Source organism: Apaloderma vittatum, unplaced genomic scaffold (assembly GCF_000703405.1).
Source record: "Apaloderma vittatum isolate BGI_N311 unplaced genomic scaffold, ASM70340v1 scaffold4111, whole genome shotgun sequence".
NCBI lineage: Eukaryota > Metazoa > Chordata > Aves > Trogoniformes > Trogonidae > Apaloderma > Apaloderma vittatum.
Window position 1 is genome coordinate 63039 of NW_009697242.1, and position 16665 is coordinate 79703.

The following is a 16665-nucleotide window of genomic DNA, read 5'->3' on the forward strand; positions in this document are numbered from 1 at the left end:
AATACTGTGAAACTAGACCCACTCAACCTGATTAAGAAATTTAAACAGTATAATTAAATGAAGTAGTAATTGAAAATGCAGGGAAATTCTAATAGGACTTTTTCTGCAACACTATATATATATATATAATGACATCTTGTAATGTAGTTCTTTATTTCCTATTGCTGTATCAAGGTGTCTAGTCAAGAATTTGGCTTGTTCTTCTTCATAATGGTAGGCAGTGTGTGTGGTTTTTTCATTTGTTTTTAACCACTGCTTGCATGTTCCCTCTTTGAGATGGAACATCTCTTCCCTGCATTTCTTGCACAGTAGAGCTGAAGCACAGCATTAATAGTGAAAGCAAAATATTGAACTGAATAAAAATTATTTAAACTCTGCTTGGTCACACTTCCTTCAAGTAATAAGAATGTAAGGAAGGTTCTAAGCAAGTGTGTTTTTTGTCTCTTTCTGCTTGGTTCTAAAAATGAAAATACTTATGTGACAAGGCTTTTCTATAACTCCAGAACAGAGCAATCCTGCCATTAAAATAGTATGTGCTAGTTCTGTCACTTAACCTTAAGCAGAAACCTATGACAGTTTGACCTGAAAATGGTGCCCTAAGCTGATGAATAAGGTGTCTTTGAAAATGCATAAAGCATGTATGATAATATGAAAGATAACTATCAATGCAGATTCAGGTACGCCAAGGCTAAAATTTTTGTATGGATAAATAGTTACTAATTCTTCCTCTAAATTTTGTTTGTCTCCTCTCCAACAGAAACTATACCAGTGTCCTCCTCCACAGACTGGCAAGCGGCTTTTGGGTTTGGTTCCTCCAAACAGCAAGAGGACGACTTAGGGTTTGACCCCTTTGACATCACCCGCAAAGCCTTAGCAGACCTGATTGAGAAGGAACTGTCAGTCCAAGACCAACCTTCCCTCTCGCCCACATCTCTTCAGAACCCTACCCCACACACTACAACTGCCAAAGGGCCAGGCTCTGGATTCCTGCATCCTGCTGCACCCACAAATGCCAACTCTCTCAGTAGCACCTTTCCAGTCATGCCACAGAGGTTCCCACAGTTTCAACAGCATCGAGCAGTTTACAACTCCTTCAGTTTTCCAGGCCAAGCAGCTCGCTATCCTTGGATGGCCTTCCCACGCAATAGCATCATGCACTTGAACCACACAGCAAATCCCACCTCAAATAGTAATTTCTTGGACTTGAATCTCCCACCACAACACAGCACAGGTCTGGGAGGGATCCCTATATCAGGTAGGTGAATCAGGAGAGCCGTGAATATGACTTAATTCATGCTTCCAGCTTCTCTGAGCCAGGACAGGAAAAAGGGAATAGCCAGCTACAAGTGGTAGAGTGGTATCTCATGACTAGGTTTATGAACAGAGAGAGGAATATTGTTTTAAATAGGCCCTTTCCATTTTTTTTAAAAAAAAAAATATCTGGATGTTTAGCCTTGTAATATTGAGCTTTATAAGGAAGGTGGAGTATTCTGTGCCCGCTTAATTTTGTGCCAAAGCAGACTGCTATTTCAGTTCTTCAGTCTTGCCAGACTGGCTTTGCTTAAGAGTAGGCCCTGGAAACGTGTTGCGACTTCAACATCAACATGCAGGTGCTGACTCGAGTTTTAAAAATGGTGCAGAAAAACTGCGATGATGGTAATTTGTGCCAGATGTCTTGGCTGGGTTATCCCCTCTTGCGCATAACCAAATGGCTGCACAATAAAACATTCAGTGCTGTTCATTTCTGTACTTCAGATGGCCTTAATATTATGCTAATCCTTCACTGAATGGATGCTTGCAATGTGTGTAAGAGGATTCATCCTGATTGTGAGGGTTGTGATGTTGGCGGAAAATAATTGTGCAGTCAGGCCAGTTCAGGCTGCCTTGAATGAACTGATAGGCTCTTGTAGCAAACCTTACAGTTAAGGAGCTAATTGTAACAATAGTTGTCTTGATTAAAAATTCACTTGTAGAGTTTGAAGTCCTTCCATGCTTCTGATTTAGCTTGGCTCAAGCCCATTCTCTTTTCCTAACAGGGAGAAAAAAAATGTATTAAGTGTGTAATGAACTGTAGGTAGAAAGTCTCTCTAAGCTCTTTGTAGCCTTGAAATGAAGAACACTGGTTCTCGAGATGTTGCCAGTGTTGTGTTGTTTTTGTGGATTTTGAGAAGTACTAGCTATACTGTAAGAAAATGACCTGTAAAAAGTCACTGTTTCTGATGCTCTAGTACAAGAGCTAATTTTGGCTGTTGGTTCCATGTACTTTGCCCTCTTTGAAGGCTTGTTGAAGCCACAGTACTGCTATAGGGTCCTTAGCTTGATTCATTGTGTAAACACTTGGTCCAGACTACAAATAGTAGTTCAAAAATCTCTCTACTGGCAGCAGCAAAATTTTTAGACTAAAATGACTGATTTGGGTTATGCTGAAGTGTGAAAAATAAAATATTTTTGACATGGAGTCAAAAATGCAGCACCAGTAGCTCATTGTCACCTAAAGTACATACAGCTTCCAAAAATGCTGCAAGACACTGGGTTTTCGCTTTACCACTCAGTTCGAAAAATTATTAGTTTGAGACTCCAGTAACAAGACTATCTTCTGGACTAAGGGGATCAGAAGAATCCCTTGGTGTTGAAAAGGATCTGTTTGTAGTACAGATTGGCAGTCAGATTGCAAAATTATTCTTTAAATTACATTACTTTAATTGCCTTTGGCAGTTAAAAATGGACCTCTTTGTGGTTCTCATAGATCCTTGGTATGATTCCTGAAGAGCCAGTTGTGTGGTATTGGTTGATGTGTAGCTTGTGCCATGTACTTCACCTGTGTATTTTAAGGCAACAGAGTTGATATTTAAGTATATCCTTTTTTTGTATGCAATTACTAGAACCAATTAATCTCAAAATATTTTTGGCAGGTACATTGCTAAAAACAACAAACAAACATCTGCTATAAACTCTGTGGAAAGTTCGTTTGAGTTGGTCTTAATCTCCTGCTGCAGAAAACATTGTTAGTTGCTTGACTGACAGTTAGATAGCAGTTGCAGCAGTGCAAACACTTCTCACCTGATTTACACGTCAGCTTTGATGTATCTTGAAAAAAGAGTCGTTTGCACAAACGTAGATTACTCCTTTTTCTTTTACTGTTGTCAGAAATCAGCTGAAGTCTCAATTCTGGCTTTGTTTGGGTTGTGGATTTGTACTATTTGTATGATATTTAATGCCTAGACTTTGCTTTAGTGGTCTAACTGCTTCAGAACTGCAAATAATTTGATAGTCAGGAGATGTCCTCATATCTCTTTTGTGTGCTGACTTAATAGTTCCTGATTTATTGATTGTTCTGTATTTTCAAATCCATATCTAGTGTACAGGCCTCAACAAATTCCTTTTGTAACATTTTGGAAAGCGTAATTCCTATTCTTTATGCTTGCTCGTAATCTGTCAGTAGCAAGTATATAATTATAGGATATTCTTAGTTTCCTCATTTGATTTACATCATCAGATACAGCTGTCTGTTAGGGTAGAGCGAGGAAAGTGGTGTACAACTACAGAGAAATCATGCTTATGGGACTTCACTAGAGTCCTTTAGTACAGACTTTAGTACAGACTCTAGCTGAACTGATACAAAGGCATTGGAGTAGCTGTTTAGCAGTGTAGAGCGATGAGCTGTCATATACCTGAAGCTCCTTGTTATTAGGTCTTTCATCAATCTGTATTAGGGTGTGTTAGAAATTGTCATCAACTTGGCTATTTCAGGCATAACAGCAAAGGAAACTGAGTGCGGGTGAAATTCCACATTCTGTCTTATAGCAGAGACCCTCAACTGCTGTCCAAGTGCTCGGCTTCTGAAGGTTTTTGATCACGCTTTTTTAATAGAGCTATAAATTATTAAAGCAGATAATACTGGACCAGTCATTTAACAACAACAACAAACAAACAAACGAAAACCCATTAATTGGCTGTTTGCCTGCTTAATCAACCATTTTCAATTTTTTTGTCATTGATGTGAAACCAATCAGATCTAAAAATTTCTTATGTAACTTCATATGAAGTTAATGGCCTATTTTGTAGGCTTTCTAAATCCAATTTTAGTTGATTTCACTGAGTGTACTTGTGGTTTGGAAGCCTGTATGAGGAAAATAATGCCTTTTAAACTGCTGCTGCTTCTGCCTTAGGTCGGCATTAGTATTCACGTGGATTGAAAATGCCCCTGTGTGACATGTTTGTTTAGTTGAGTCAGAGCTGTGCTGTATTCATAACCCCACAGCTCCAAGTAGGGCTGTTTTGTGATGTGCCCGATATTTAACTATAGGGACACAGGCACTACATATTTATTCTTAAGCTCTCATTTAAAAATAATTTCCAGATGGAATTTGATAGCCTGTTTCTCAGAGGAAGATAGTATTTATTAATCTCATTCTGCAGTTTCTAGTGAAATGACACATCGACACATGATTGACCTCATAATTTTGTTATGCATATACTGGAAATGTGTTGTGTTCATCAGGTATACATTTATCCCCAACCTTGTGGTTGACTGATTCCCAAAGTACTATTTTTTTTTTCTCTGCCCACCATAGGATTTTGCAAACTGTAGCAGGTGTTACATGTTCTTATTGTAAGGGACAATTCAGGCTTGTTGCTGTTCTCTGGTGTGGGTCGCATTAGATGTTTTAATGTAATTAGAACTGTGTAACTGTGCTTCAGGAGAAAAATTCAGTGCCTCCTTATTCATGGACAGCACAGTTGTTGATAAAAGGAGCAACCCTAGATTGTGTACAAGCTATCCTAAGAATATAGGACAGCTCTTACCCTTTTTTCTGCAGATAATGCCAAAGGAAAGATCTACTGAGTGGGTGGGTGCCTTTATGTTACTTTGGGACAACAGGAAACACGTGGTGATTTGATAACTATTGCGCAATCATCATTGCTACCCTACTGCCTGGTGGTGTGTTCTAAAATAATAGGTATAGCATTAGATCACAGAGTGAAGCAAGTCTCAAATTAACAGTGTGTTTTGAGACAGATGCTTATAAAATGAGATGTATGCATGCTAATAATGGGAAAATAGAAATATGTGGGTTTATTTCTTGAGTTTACTGAGTGGGTGGTAGTTGTGATTTTGATTACACAGGAAGAGTTTAAGAACAAATTCACACAGTTAAAAGTATGAGGGAAAAGTTGTAAATAGCTAGTCTGCCTTTCCCATCAGTTCCATGCAAGGTGAAGTACTTCACAGTTTTGAAACACTGTGTTTATTAATTCCAAGTGAGAGAAAAACTAATTGTAAGACCTTGTTCAAATTTCAAACTACATTATTGAATTCTTCCAAGACTAGTGCTACACAATATTATCTCCCTACATAAATCACTGAAAGCCCTTGAGTTGGAAGGCACTCACAAAGATCGTTGAGTCTTACTCCTGACACCACACAGGGCAGCCTAAAGAATTAAACCATACATCTCAAGAGTGTTGTCTAAATGCTTCTTGAACACAGACAGGCACTTTATGTATATCATGCATGTATTAAAAATCTAAGATAGGGGACATAGTCAAGGGAACACGGACAGAAGAATTAAACCCTGTTTAGGATAGGGAAGAAAAAGGTTTTATGTGATATCCTTGAAAGATAACCGCTGCAAAATCCATCAAATTTTATTTTAGCCGTGAAGCCCATTGATGTGGAGATTGCAGCATACTTCTGCAAACTGTTCCTCAAACTTCAAAACAGGGACCTTGAATGTCATAAGCTTTCGTAGTTGAATGTAGTTGACAAATCAAAATTTTCTGTTCTCAAGAACTTTTTTGTTTTGATGTTGTGGCTTGTCTCTCGAATATGCACAGCCTAACTGATGGAATTATATGTATATTTAAAGATGAGATTGAGACAATATATATGTAGACATTCTGTTAAGTTTGGGTGCAGTCTAGCAGTCTTGGTGGTGGTGGTGTTGCATTCGTTATCAAGACACTGATTAGCACACACGTTTTTGAGTCTTCTCTGCATTTAGGCTTTTGTGAAGGCAATGGCTGGTAGCAGAGAGGGCAAAGCAGTGAGAGTTATATAAAGAAGGTCCAACTACTTCCCACTTATTTTAAGTCCTGAGCTCTTCTGTATCTGAACAATTCATGATGCATCTTTTTCCACTTTAAATTTTTTAGCCTCTGTGCCCTCAGTTTTTGAACTTGTCTTGAACATCATATCCTTTCTTGCCTAAAGGCTGCCTTTTGGACAGCATTTTAGTAAATACAGAGATGATCCCTGTATGTTGGCTATGATCATATTGCTTAAAAGACTTTATTCAGACTACAGGGAAGGGTGAGATACTAGAATTAGCGTTGACATGCCCTGCCTTTACTACTGAGACTCCTTGTCTAACTGGATTTTTTCTCAAAATGTAACCTCTTTTCCATTCGGGGCACATACGTCTCACTTGACCTCTGTTCTTTTGACTTTGTCCCCTCTCTTGGGGTTGATTCTTAGTACTTGATTCTGTCTCTGGAACAAAGGAAAACACAGCTTGTTTTATAGAGTCATGAAACCAAAAAATAAATTTGCAGCCTAGTGGCTGATACTTTTTTTTTTATTTTTTGGTCTCAGAGTAATGATTTGGTATGATGTTGGAGGGGGAGGTTCTACTTCTTCTACTGTCTTTTTAAGAGGGTCTGGCCTGTGTGGTATAACTGTTGAATTCAACATGTTGCTGAAATTTTCCAAATGCTGTGTACAAAAAGCATTTAACTCATAGCCTATCAACAAGCAAGATGGCTTAAACAGTGCTGCCTCACATCTCTTTATTTGGATTCAGTGGTTGAAAGAGCATTTTGCTACTTTTCCTCTTGACCTGACAATATGTGAAAGGTTTAATGCCAGTTTTAAGTATTGATGGCCTGGCTCACAGCACGAAGAGACGCATTAGTTCATTAATTTTCTGTCCTAATCCTTTAAAGAACACTCCTTTCTCTCTTGATAGTCTTTCTTGACATTTGGCTCTCTGACAGCAGCTAGGCAGAAAGCATGGCAGCAGAATGTTATCTTTTGGAAGTCCCTGGTTAGATTTATGGCTGCCTATAGTGGAAGTCTTTCTCTGATTAAGTATAAATACTGAAAATAGGAAATGTAGAGAAAATCTTAGTTGATGGTGCTATTAGTTGCAGGTGCCATGTGGCACCTCCAGAGGCCTGTACTGGAAGAGTGCAGAGCAGCTCCTCTCAGAACCAGCTATCAAGGTGTCACATTTGACAATGCTGCTTTGAAATGGTAAAATGAAAAGTATACTTGTAAATGACCCTCAGCTGTTTCCAGTATTGATTTTACTGACCCATGTATAGGTGCTGCAAGGGCCATTTCTCTTGTTTTCTTCAGCAGAGGTGACTGTTCTCAGTGCAGCCTTTGCCACTGAATATTTTGCTCTTCTCATTAGTCCTTATGCGTGCTGCAGCCCGTTTCTTTCCACAGAAGTTCTCAGGCCTCCAGTTCTTCAGGAGCTGCTTTGTGTCTGTATGTATCCCCCGCACAAAATTCTTTTCTCCTTTGATATCTCATCATTGCTAATTTTCTATTTCACTGGTAAAGAGGTGAAGCGTTCAGCACAATGTGGAGCAAATTCAGTTAGAAAATAAACTTTTGGCTTGATTGCTTTTATTGCTCTAAAGGTGTGTTGGGGATTTTTGGTTTTGGGGGGTTTTCTAATGCACCCAGGGCTGTGCCACTAGGTTTAAAATAGGGTAAATGGAAGTGAGATTTGTGATTAATTTAAAAAAAAAAAGTCTACTCTGCATATTCCTTGTTCTACCTCTGTGCCTTCTCCCTGAACTCCTGTACACTCTCTACATGTACTACTAAAGGCTGCCTTGGCATAATCTTGGGACGATCTCTGAGAGAACTTCAACCACAGCACCTGTCCTTTAAGTCCTGCTGCTTCTCCATCTATTCCAGAATCTCATCGCATACACCCACCCTTCCCTCCCAGTGCCTTTTCAGTGCTAATATTGCAACTGCTTTTAAAACCCTGTGGTTGGTTTTATTTTTTTATTATTATATAGGAAGTATTATTCCAAATAAAGCTTGATGTATAAATGCATGTGTCCTCATCTCTGGAAGCTTGGTTTTAAGCTCGTATGAATTTCTTTAAGTCTTTGATTGTAAAATTATTAGGGATGGCAGTGAAAAGACAAGTATCCTGCTTTGAGTAGTAAGATGCCTGTTTTTAAATGTGAAGTTTTATTTTGGTAGGAAGAAAATGTTTTTAAAAAAATGATAATAATAATAATCCTCTAACATCTCATGACTGAATAAATCAGAGGAATGACTGATCTCATTAACACTGCTAGACTTGAAATAAATGTGGTGTTGGCTGAAATAGGTGGCCTCAGTGGCTGATGCAGTTTGAATTATGGATCATCAGTCTCAGGGGCTTTTTGGGTAACTCCTCCCTAGAAATGGGGAAACAAGCACACGGGAGATATTTCATATCAAGTTTCCTGACTGGTGTCTGTAGTAGTGTCACCACATAACATTTAGCTATGCTAAGTGTTGGGCCTTTGCTGGTGTTTTAAGGATGAAAGACTGCATTTATTGCTTATAGAAGGAGAATTTTCCCATTCCTCTTTAGGGCTGGTCCACCAGAAGTTAGAAAGGCTACTCCCTTTCATGGGTCACCCATAAAATCTCAGGACAGCTCTGCAGTAACTTGAGAGGCAGCTCTGGTAGCATCTGTCTCCCTTCTCCAGCAGGGAGATGGTGCTGTGTTCTCTCAGATGCTTTTCTAAAAAACAAACTGGCACATCAAAACATACAGTAAACCGGAAGCATGAGTTAAGATGTAATTGTCTTAGTAATGTTAAAAACCTGGCATTTTTTTCTTCAAAGACTAGAAATCAGTGCCCTTGGTAGTCCCACCTGTTAGTACCAGCATTTAACAAGAGGCTGTGCCCTGCGCATGGACTCAAAAATTCATCTCCTTCTGAGAGAAGTTCATCTCAGAAAATATAAATTGTTAAGCATTAATTAAATATTCATATTAGTATCAATTTTGAATTTTAGCAAAAAGTGCAAACAGTCTGTAGGCTTTCTGCGTATACACGTTTTGAAATGCACTGACTCAGAATTATTGAGAAAGGGCAAATGATCTTTTTTAAAATTGTATTGTGGGAGGAGCGTTAAATGAATTGTCATGAAGGGTTAACAGCAATTGAAGGAGCAGCTTGACAAAAAGTGTTTCTCTTCCCAGTGACACCAAATCACATTGGGGTAGGGGATGGGGATGTGGAAATCTATTTTTTTCTGTCCTTTGCCATCTCTTCTTGTCTTCTACATCACAACCTCCTTTGAACTTCAGCTTGTTTCCAAAAGAATTATTTGGAAAAAAACCCATGTGTTTATAAAATGGGTCACCTCTATTAGAAGGCAGCATTTAGTAATCAGAATGAATTTCATGTCATAGTGAGTTTGTTTTTATTCTCAGCTTTCTTGCAGTTTACAAAATCTTCCCACAGAATGAAGTATTTACAAATACACATCAGCCTTAATTATTTGTTACAAATGTGGAAAAATGAAAAGGTAGTTCATAATTTCTCAGAGTATGCATTTACTGTGCTGATGTTTGTCTCATTGCCTTGGTCAGGTACTCCTGGAATCCAGAACCTTCGTAACTTGATAGGCTCTTGCTAATTCTTGATGTAGATTTGAAGATCTGTTTTTTTCTTTGCCAATTCTAATCATTTCATTGGCGTAGGGCAAATTCTATGTATTTTGCTTTTATTTATGCATATATCTTTGCACATACCCACAAGTCTGCTTGCACACACTGGATTTTCGTTTGCGGTCCAAGGGTTTGGGGTTTTTTCATTGGTAGATAGAGTAACATGGTGAGATTGAACACTGATGAAGGATCTAAGAGTAAGCACCAGGTATGCTTAGATTAAAATAAATCTTATTTTCTTAGATGAATGGAGTTGCATGTCTCTGAGCTCTTTAATCAAACTGTTCTGTGTGTAAGTTTCAGGTATCTGGTTCTTTAATTTCAGCCTTTGTGTGCTCAGTTTATGTTAATATTTAAGATTATCAGTGGTGAGAACTGGTTATTTTCTAATGGGGTCCTTTTTCTGAATGAGAGATGTTGTATAAGCTCACATGAAAAAGAGGGTATTTGTTGACTAAAGTGGAAGCATTACAAAATATCTTGTCTTTTTTGTACGTAAGACAGTTGATCCCAACCTGATTGAAGTCCTGCAGTTTTCCACTGTGTTTTTTTTTAGCAATAAACAGTTAAAAATTCAGTAATAGAAAATGGTGGGATACTGTGGAAACATCTGATAGGAAGTTAAGCATGTGTTTCAAAACAGGTTAGAATCTCAATGTGAAATATATTTACGAGTGAAAAGTGGGTGGGTGACTGCTGTAGTTACGTATTAGATTTGATGTCTTGAGCCATGGTAAGTATAAGACAATCACAAGAACTCTCCAGAATACTTAATGTGAAATTGCTTCTTTCAAACTTAGTAAAGTTCTCACATTGTTCATACAGGCAAATGTGATTCTTCCTGTTGAATATCTAAGGTGAGCTGTCTACCCACTAATGTTGTAGAGAGGATTTCCCATGAAAATAAATGAAATTTTCTGACTCTTAAGCTTTCTGTGACTAAGTAAATGTTAAGTTGTACTGTTAGATCTTCATCAAAAAAGAGGAAGGTTACTTAGAAAAGGTTGCTCTCCCCTTTGCAGTAGGTACCTGAGACTTCAGTATATTCCTCTTCTGCTTGATAGTTGGCTCACTGGCATGTGAAGTTGCACTTGATTTATTTTAAATGGAAAAAGTGTGGGTTTTATTTACATGTCTATCTTTTGAACTGGGTACATATGGAATTAATATAACCAAGGCAATTGATGTGGGATCAAGATAAAAGCTGCTTTATTTGCATTGTTTTAAAGCTGAGGGCAAACTGGTGTCTCTTGACTGCTGAAGCCGGTTTTGTAGGTGTATGTACATGTGTATGTACGCTTGTTTTCTCACTCTTACAGCTCATGACTGTAAGACCTTGATTTAAAATCCACACTGTGGAACCACACTTAGAATTCTGTTTTTGTGACTCAGCAAGTTGCTTTCCATGTGTAGAGAATGTCAGTGAGGCTTTTAACACTTCCTTTCAAATAGCTTTATGTTTTAGTGCTCCTGTATCTCCTGTATCTCCCTTATATGAGGTGGCTACTTGTAATCCTGATGGGCAGCACTGCTGTTAATGTGTGGACAGATTAAGTCTTCTTTAATCTGCCAGTGACATTCTCGGGCCTCCCGGAAGGGGTGAAACTTCATCATTTGGTCAAGCGTTGTGGGATTCCTAGAACACAGAATCAATGAAGTCTGAGAGTAAAATTCTTCAGACCATAGCAGTTTAACTGGGATTTTACTTCAGGTTTTAAAAATTTCATGAGCAAATAAGCTTATTAGTCATATTAACGTGGCACAGGTACAGTTTTGTCGTAACTGTTTGGCTGATGGCTAAGTGTATAAGCTTTGGATGAAAGGCTCTTGAATTTATCTAATGTGATGGGCATAATTTCATTTTAGGATGTGGCAAGTCATCATCTTCTCTTCACCCCTCAGTGAAATATTGGACCACTTTTTACAAAATAGAAATACCAATAGTGGAAAGTCATTTTGAAAATAGAGAAGCCTCAGTCACATCTCAAAATAGAGTAATGGGCTTTTTCACAGGAAGTGACAACTATTTGAGGTGTCTGTGAAAATGGGAGCATAAAGCATGGGCTGAGACTAACAGGGATGTGGCTGTAAAGGATATGCCTTCCTGGTAGCCCTACTTATTTCTAATCAAGTTGAAAGACTACCAGAAGTAGGTCACTAGAAGTCTTTCCTATTCCCCCCCGCCTCCGCCTTCAGGGCTCAACTTTGTCATCCTGGGTATCTTGCCAGCGTTTCAAAACTAACTGCTACTGTACAGTGTCCTTGAAGATTTTCACAGGGGCCTTCTTAGAAGCAGGCCATTGTAGTAACCATTCTATTACTGAATACACCTTGATAGTCTTGTCACTTCTCCTGTTGCTACTCTGTGCAATCAGGTGTGTGACATCGCTAACAGGTTTATTTTTCTCTCGTATGAGGATTTTCCTCTTAATTTCTTTTGCTTATTTGAAGCCCTTCTGTAGCACTGTTGTGTGCGTTGGTCACACACGTCGTACTGATGAGTTTCTTAAAAAAAACAAATTATCATAACCTAAATTTGCAGGACTGCTTGCTTTTCGGCAGGACTAGAATATTGAAAACTCTTGGCATAAAAGTATTTAGTGGTTTTATACAATTGGTATGAAATCATACTAATTATTAGTATGAAATATATAATTTTGGCAGAGCAAAGAAATACACTTGCTTTATATATTTGCTTTATGCGATTGTCTTGTGATCTTTGCTATTGATCGTATTTAAGCATGTACTTTGTGAATTTTCATATGGATTTGACCATGGATTTTCACCAGATTTGAGGCAATAATTCGAAATAGTCTAGTATCTGTTGGTTGTTCTTTTTAATAAGCATGTTTCATGCCAAATAAACTTGATGTACCTTACCTTCAATGCAAAACATCAAATGCGTCAACATAAGTGTGTTGGAGCCAAATCTGAAATACCTTCGGGTCTACATTGTGGTGTCATTTGTCAATATTTATGAAGTCACAGAACAGCTTGTATCAGTGAAACTGTCTTCTGTAGTGTGGACTGTGTACAGCAGAACAGTGTTTCTGGCTTGTCAATCATCCTGTTTGCTGTCTTTCCCCAAATACACACTGGTTTTCCTGATTTGAAAGAGTAATGATGCTAAAGCATTGCAGGTACAGGATACTGAAGTAACACTACCAGACTGTCTGGTAGGATGTCACTGTGGGGCAATGTCTTTATTTAGAAATTCATTAACTGACCAGCTTTTATAGACATGAGTGTTCAGCCTTCTCAATCATACTCTATTTTAAGCTAATTCTAGGTATTTCTGTTTGAATTGGCTGGATAGGTTAAGTTTGTGATTATGCTTTTTTTCCTTCCCTTTGCTCGCTTTAAGCCAGTGGTTGACTTAAAAAAATTTACATACAGCTGCTTTTATTTCACCTCAGACACATGAAAAAGTTCAGCACTGGAACTGTGGGATGTGTTCAACTTTGTGAACACAAGTTTCTGCTAGAACACATAAGATGCAAATCAGGGGAAGATGGGAGTTCAGGATGTGTATTTGAGCCTATTTTTCATGTGAATAGTGGTGCTTTCAGTGAAACTTCACCAGGTTTGTCCTTTTGGAGGCAAAGCTGTGGCGTAGGGGGAGGAATCTCCACTTTATCTTGGTTTGTAAAATCCTTTTGCTGTGGTCAACTGGGTTTTAACTTTTCTTCCATGTTTTTGCACTGTCTGTGCATGGGATGTACTGTTTTAAATTAGGATGACCCTATGGAAGGAGAGAGTGTTTCCTCTGAACAGTGGTGTGTTGGCTCTCATGCCTGTAGGTTTTCATATCCAACTGAGAAGTAAAAAAATTATTCCTCTCTACAATTAAGTTTGGAAATAGGAAAGAATAACAGACAAATGCCATTTTTAATAGAGCTGTATTAACTGAGAGATAACCTTTTCTCATTTTTAACTGCAGTACTTCATGGTGAAGCATAAACTTAACAAAAAAGACAAACCAGTAGGAGGATGAGTAGAGATTTTTCTGAAGATATTTTCTTCAAGTGGTGGAAGTAACTCCTGCCTCTGAGGTAGACTTGCATTTTCACTTAGGCTCTTGCTAAAAACTTGTCAGACTCCAACAAAAACATGCCAATTTAATTGTTTGGTTTGAGTATTGTTGAATGGTGCCTGGAGATCACCTCATACTTGGGTTGCATCAGATTTTCCAACTGGCTGTTTTACCTGTCATAGCCAGTAACTGAGGCCTCAGAGGGCAGTGCAGGAAGTGCTGTAGAGCTTGGCATTCTCTATTAATCCCATCTACTTTAACACCTTAATGCATTTTAATCCCTTACCGGATCCCATATAACAAGAATATTTTAATTTCTCCTTAGAGGCTGACAAAGCTTTGAAACTTTGACTGTGATTCAGTTTATTGGTTTTCTTTTTGTAATTGTTTTGGGGAGGGTTGTTTGTTGGTTTTTTTTTTTTTTTTTAACTCTGTGCTTTTATTGGCCAAGCTGGAAAATCCTGTTACACCTGAGTAATGTGTTGCTTGTTTTTTCTTCGGTGTCTGAGGGCAAAGTTTTTGTCAAAGCTTGCCTTTCAGCCCCACAAACCCATGTGCCTGGGAAAGACAGTGAATCTTCTGGAATTGTCTGGTTTGTCACTTTGGTACCCAGGAGCATAAGATTTCAATAAATAAAGTTCCTTATTGCTAGCAAAGAAAAAGTTTTCATAGATACTGAATCCTTTTGGGCTTTCATCTCTTGACTTTGTGATTCCAAGTGGATTTTGTACTGATAGTTGAGATAATGGGCAGTCATCTTCAGTTTTTTCTTGCTTGCTTTTGCCCTGCCTTAGGGTACATAGCAGCAGTGTGCTATGCCTACCTCACAGGTTGATGTCTCCTCACTGAACAGTGCCAACCTTTTCTATTTCATGAGAACTATGTATCTCAACTGCTTGCTATCTTTCTGGACTCTTATGTATGCTGTGTTAAGTCTTTTCTTAAAAAAAATTAAGACTAACAAGAAAAATACGCATATCATCTTAGCCCAACGTGGCCTAATCATAGAACAGTTTTGACTGGAAGAGATCTTAAAGATCATTGAGTCCAACCTTTGTCCTAGCCCTATCAACACCACTAAACCACGTCCCTCAGCACAACGTAGAACATAGAACAGTTGGAAGAGACCTTGAAGATCATCAAGTCTGACCTTTCTCCCAGCCATATCAACACCACTAAACCATGTCCCTTAGCACAACATCCACCCATCTCTTAAATACCTCCAGAGATGGTGAGTCAACCACCTCCCTGGGCAGCCTGTTGCAAGTGCGTGACAACCCTTTCAGTAAAGAAATTCTTCCTAATATCCAACCTGAACCTCCTATAGTGCAACTTAAGGCCATTTCCCCTTGTCCTATCACTTGCCTCCAAGAAGAGCAAACCAACTGCCACCTCACTACAACCTCCTTTCAGGTAGTCGTAGAGAGTGATAAGGTCTCCCCTCAGTGTTTTCCAGTGCACTACTACATTTATTTTCCTATTGCATTTCCTTAAAAGTATGACACCTTGATGGCTTTGTCTTCGTTAGACTTTCTCAATTACATGTTGCAGGTGTATAGTTTACTACACGTTTATTTTCTTGCACTTGAGCTTTGAGAGCATGTTGGGGGTTAGTAATGTCCATAATTAAGATCATCATGAGCTTGCAGATTCTCAGCCCACAACTATTGAAGTATGTTCACTCATGCATGATCCTAGTACACATCCTGTGTGTTCTTTTTTGCCTTGTAGTAGAAGAGAGTAATTAAACTAAGCTGCATTTCTTTGCACAAGCTGTTGGAAGCAGCAGTGAGAAAATAAAGTGGAAACTAATGGACTACCCTGCAGAATCTGTGACATCAGTTACTCTGATGGTGAACTGGCTATTTTTGTTCCAAAAAACGCATTTAGAACTTATCTCAAGTAGGCTTATGAAGCAAATACCTATCCAAGGATATTTCTCACTAATACCTTTTAAAAATGTTATTTACTCTTTAACCCCAGGAATAGATTTGAATGAAAATTGCATTGCACCAAACTTTAAAACTGTTTGCATTAGTGTTACAAAGAGAAAGTGTGTGCTCTGGAGGGAACAGGAAGTGGATTTGATTTGCAGTAGGAGAAAGTAGAAGTGAAAAGCCAGTTGTATGTGCTGTGGGCTGGTGCTAAATAACACAGAACAAATCACTAAGCCTGCTTTTTTCACCCAAAGCAACTTGTGCACCAGGCCCCAGAGGGCACATCACTGCAATGTGTGGGTACAGGCACACTTATATCTGCATCAGTGTGCTAAGGTGTTACTAAAAGCTGAACTTAGGTTACTCGCTTGAAGCAGAGCTGCAGTTCTGTTACTGCTATTAATTTTTTTTCCTCATGTAGGATTTTAAAATATTAGTCTTAGATGTAACATGATGTATGTAGTAATGGGCAGGCTTCTGGTATTGCTTCTAATGCCTGATTTTTGACTGATCTTTTCTTTGTGGGAATGCTTAGGAGTTGTCTGTCCTTCCTGTCTGTACCTTGCACTGTAACCTCTGAGGAAGCAATGCCTCAGCCGGTGAGTGGGGTAACAGCAGTCAACTGCAAAAGTTCCAGCGGCTGAGGCAGATGTATTCTGCTAACTTGCCCAGGCACAGAGAATGATTTTTGTAGGACTCTTTGCAGCTGTGCTGTTAACCCTGTCCGGGCTCCATGCACAGCATTGGTCTGTCTGGCTGTGGATGTTTTAGGTGTCAGCTGCCATCCTGCAACATGAGGACATTTCCACCTGGATGTGAACGCTTGCGTGAGAACAGCTGCCTCAGGCATGTACGCGGTTAGAAACGAATGCCTGGCCCCAACAGTCGGCATAGGCAAAGTGGATGTAGCAGATCTGCATAGTAATTTGTTTTGAAGTTCAGTTGGTGGTATGGACTGAGGTATGACTTGCTGTGATTTGTGATTGAAGTTGCTTGC

At 38.8% G+C, this 16665-nt stretch overlaps 1 protein-coding gene across 5 annotated transcripts in view; it reads left to right on the plus strand.

Moving 5' to 3' along the window:
* Positions 1 to 16665, plus strand: part of CNOT4 (CCR4-NOT transcription complex, subunit 4) — a 45399-nt gene that overhangs the window by 25689 nt on the left and 3045 nt on the right. For all 5 annotated transcript variants that reach the window (XM_009877550.1, XM_009877552.1, XM_009877547.1 and 2 more), the window contains one exon: positions 758 to 1255. In XM_009877550.1, the coding sequence (XP_009875852.1) occupies positions 758 to 1255 (498 nt within the window). The remainder of the gene's footprint in view (positions 1 to 757; positions 1256 to 16665) is intronic.